The 4,497-nt window shown below is 45.1% G+C and overlaps 1 protein-coding gene across 1 annotated transcript; it reads right to left on the bottom strand.

The window, feature by feature from the left end:
* Positions 1 to 1,361: 1,361 nt before the first annotated feature.
* LOC142909662 (uncharacterized) lies at positions 1,362 to 3,708 on the bottom strand. The gene is made up of 2 exons (XM_076059783.1): positions 3,652 to 3,708; positions 1,362 to 2,532 (listed from the first exon to the last, which is right to left on the bottom strand). Exon 2 carries the CDS (start codon positions 2,516 to 2,518, stop codon positions 1,679 to 1,681), a length of 840 nt encoding a protein of 279 aa, XP_075915898.1. The 5' UTR covers positions 2,519 to 2,532; positions 3,652 to 3,708; the 3' UTR covers positions 1,362 to 1,678.
* Positions 3,709 to 4,497: the final 789 nt, after the last annotated feature.

The raw sequence follows: 4,497 nt of genomic DNA, 5'->3' as shown, positions 1-4,497 counted from the left end.
TGCTTCAACCGATGGTTACGAACATCCAGACGTGAATCAGCAAGGTGCATTTCTAGTCCTAGTTAGACAAACTCTACGTCAACACGTAAGACAAAACTACAATTCGTGTTGTAGAGAATGTACCTCCTCCGCTACGTGTAACTTGTAAGTGGTATGCCTTGTAACTGATGAATGATCCAAGCGTGCTCCCTATTTCAAAGACAATGAGTTGCTGCAGAGGCCGACGCTTCGTGAAACACAAAAGTACCCTTTGACCTGTATCACAAGAACAACGGATCTCACCTGAGTTATCTGTACAGGTTACTTCCAAACACACACACACACTTTGTCCTAACATCACTTAATCAATCTAGATTTGAACACTTAATCAATGTTTGACCCTCATAGACAAAATGTTACATGTACACGCACAATCAGACAAGTATTCATTCTTAATTATTGACAGGCATATTAACAAAATTGAATTACTGCAGTGAAATATCCTGCATCAGGTTACATCGTATTAACAAGAAGCTATTTAAAAAATACACCATCTGCTTAACAGTGGATGTAAAACATACTATTGTGTCATTCAAAACGAGTAGGCCATTGCATGCTGGCGAATTCTAAACATTAGCGACAAATTACATAACTGAGATGAAACATCAATCATCGCCCCCTACTGACAGCCTCTTGTTCACATACTCTTTGGTTCTTTCAGTAAAGTCACGTAGGTAGACAAAATAATAATAGATCACGAAGTTTCGATCGTAACACAAGCGGTCGTCCTCAGGCGGAAAAAAAACCAAAATAAATGAAGGCCGGTGCAGGGCCACCACCCTGTGCCACACAGGGGCAGCTGCTACTTGGGGATGCTCTTCGAGTGTTTCAGACGAGATACAAAACTCCGAGTTGCCGAGGCGATTAAGCAAGCACCATATGAATGCAATTATAATAACATAGTGAATGCTTGGGGGCTTCTTGGCTCTCGCTCCTGGCTAGAGATCTCCCCAACCCACAGGTCCACAAAGACTGGCCGCTCGCCCTTACTCTGCAGGTTGAACCTAAGAACTGAGTGTTCAACTTCACATTCTTGTCATTAAAGGCCTGTGACAAAGGTGCATCTATTGTAGCGACATTGTCTCAAGCTTACACATCTACCGGGTCTCCACTTGACTTTGTATTGTCTCGGAAGAAGTCCACCCACACCTCCACTTCCACAAACCGCTGGGAGTTGCCTCGCTCTGCCTCACAGTCAGAATTCTCCTCCTGCTTCACGTTGTCTCCATTGATGTGAAGGTCCCATTTTGGAGTTGAATCTTCATCTTCACATTTCACTTTCACTTCTTCGCTCTTCACCATCACTTCTCCATATTTCACCTCGATACCTTTAAAAGTGTCCAAGCTGGGATTTTCGTCCAGTTCTTGTTTCATGAGGGATGGGCTTATTGTGGCACTTTGACTTTCACAAGCTGATTTCAGACTCCACTACTTGCAGATCTTCAGATGCTTCCGTGTTCTCTGGTGTACTTGAAGATTTTATGAATGTGCAAACGCCTTCCCGCACAGAGTGCACCTGAAGGGTTTCTCTCCCGTGTGTGTTCTTTGGTGTACTTGAAGACGTGATGACTGTGCAAACATCATCCCACACACACTGCACTTGAAGGGTTTCTCTCCCGTGTGTGTTCTCTGGTGTACTTTAAGATGTGGTGACTGTGAAAACGCTTTCCTGCACAGAGTGCACCTGAAGGGTTTCTCTCCTGTGTGTTCTTTGGTGTACTTTAAGACTTGATGAATGTGCAAACGCCTTCCCGCACAGAGTGCACCTGAAGGGTTTCTCTCCCGTGTGTGCTCTCTCGTGTACTTGAAGATTTGATGACTGTGCAAACATCCCGCACAAAATGCACCTGAAGGGTTTCTCTCCAGTGTGTGTTCTCTGGTGTTTTTTAAAAACAGATGACAGTGAAAATGCCTTCCCACACACAGTGCACTTGAAGGGTTTCTCTCCTGTGTGTGTTCTCTGGTGTTCTTTAAGAACAGATGACTGTGAAAATGCCTTCCCACACACAGTGCACTTGAACGGTTTCTCTCCCGTGTGTGTTCTCTGGTGTCTTTGCAGATTTGATGAATGTGCAACCGCCTTCCCACACACAGTGCACTTGAAGGGTTTCTCTCCTGTGTGAGTTCTCTGGAGGGTCTGAAGAACTGATAGCCATGCAAACACCTTCCCAGGCACAGTGCACTTAAAGGGTTTCTCTCCTGTGTGTGTTCTCTGGTGTACTTGAAGATGTGGGGACTGTGAAAATGCCTTCCCACACACAGTGCACTTGAAGGGTTTCTCTCCTGTGTGTGTTCTCTGGTGTTCTTTAAGAACAGATGACTGTGCAAATGCCTTCCCGCACATAGTGCACCTGAAGGGTTTCTCTCCTGTGTGAGTTCTCTGGTGCCGTGTCAAATTTCCAGTCCGATCCGTGCTGTATGCACGCTGGTCGCATTGTTGACTTGTCATACCGAGCTGCGCTGACTGCCTTTGCTCCATCAGACCAGCGTCAGCTGCAGACAGAAAAAAATAATATCCACACCATCTACACGTCAGTATCGAGGCACAGAGGAATGCATATATACACAGTAACACGTGACTTACAAGTCTATACTTATTCATATATTCATGATGTAGTAAAAACGTTTCCCAAATTCATCACACGGGCTGTTATGGCACACAATGAGAGCGCAAATGGTTATAAACATGCCTGGAAGCCCTCGTATCTTCAAAATGAATGTTCACCAAGAACTCCGAGCACACAATTTCAGCTGTCTGGCTACAAAAGGAATATTTATGAGAGCTAAATTCAGCTGACATAGCAAAGGGTGTTGAAAACAATACTATGTGTTAGGCAGAAATGCATAAATTAACGTTCAATCGCAACTTAGAGGTGTGAATCCAGGCTCAGATGTCCGTGAATGCTGGGATGAACAGTTCCGACTTCAGCTGCATGTGTGTGCTGTGTTCACCTCCTGTTTCCATTCTTACAAAAAGTTCCAGAGGAAAACAAAAATAAACTATTGTTACGCTATAACCTCCGTGTTCAACAGAGTTAATAGACGTTACTGCAAACACAAACTGTACACTGTCACTGGATAAACAGGCGGTGGCGTGTCTAGAATCACGCCTGGCCACCTTCATCTGCTCGGCATGAATGCTTTCTCACTCCACCAAGTAATTAATTGAGGATCAACGAACATAGCCGAGGCTAACTGAAGTTTGCGTGTCTCTCTCCGTGATGAGATGTTAACTACCTCACCTGGTATACAGGAAGTCGTGGGTTCGATCCCGACCCTGACGCCTGCTGTATATTTGGAGTTTGCGCGTCACTCCGTTTAGCGTCTTTGACCGATAGACATTGACACACGTATTCTTGTTTCTTTCAGTAAAGTTACGTAGATAGAAAATAACAATAACAGATAATACAATTACATTAAATAAAGACCACTTGTGTTGCGATCAAAACGTGAGTTTTTTTGCCTTATTTACAATTATTTTTTCATTTTATTAGCTGTTATTTTAATTTTATTTCATATCTACGTGACTTTACCGAAAGAACCAAGAATATTAATTCCTGCAGTCACCAAAGTTTTAAGTCAAAACATTCACACACGTTGACAAAGCCTCACCTTGTGTTGTGGGCAGGTCGCTTCTGATAACAAGAGCGGTATAGCAGCTCAAGCGGGCTTGGCCTGCTAACAAAAGAAAATAAAAACTGCGTGAATATTTACAATAAAATAAAGTTACAAAGTGGCGAGCCGGGTGAAGACAAATTAAACTTAAGCGAGATAATTAAAGTGAATGCAATCAGGCGAGGGCAGGAGGCAAGGCCCCGCGTGGCTAGGCCCCGCGTTGTAAAGTTCCAACCTGGACATCGATTCCCATGCTCGCTGCTACTCAACTGACATCCCTACGAGAGAGAGCGAGGCTCTACCTTGGTAAACAACAACAACCACCACCACCACAACGACCACCACCACCACAACGATGAGAATTTCTCACCTCGGATTTCAGTGCAAGCGCGCACGCGGCAGCTTCCTGTTACCTCGCGACAGCAGGAAGTAGTATGACGTCACTTCTCTCCCACGAGCGGCTCTCTAACTGAATAAATTATGTTAATGAGACCCGACCTACGTCGAGGGATGGGGGCGTGGGCGCTGAACCCGTCGCAATAAACTCGCAACGGCTTTAACGGACACATTATGTTAATGAGCCACCAGTCACTGGGCGTAACTGTGCCCAAATAAGGATTGCCACTGGAACGATATCGGCAGTGACCCATGCGGAGGAGACGTCACGCTCAAGAGCGTGGTGGACGGGGGAGGGGTGAATACCTTGGTGACATGACGTCACTAGCGAGGTACACCTCACCCTGGCGTTTCACGCCGATGAGGTAATGCAGAGTGGTGACGTCACAGAGTTGGAGTTTAAGTTGATTTAGATTCATTTTCCATTGCTCCCTCCCTTGGGTGTGT

Source organism: Petromyzon marinus, unplaced genomic scaffold (assembly GCF_048934315.1).
Source record: "Petromyzon marinus isolate PM22_M1 ecotype Great Lakes invasive population unplaced genomic scaffold, UKy_Petmar_22M1.pri1.0 PM_G_Scaffold_129, whole genome shotgun sequence".
NCBI lineage: Eukaryota > Metazoa > Chordata > Hyperoartia > Petromyzontiformes > Petromyzontidae > Petromyzon > Petromyzon marinus.
This window is presented reverse-complemented; position numbering and strand designations above follow the sequence as displayed.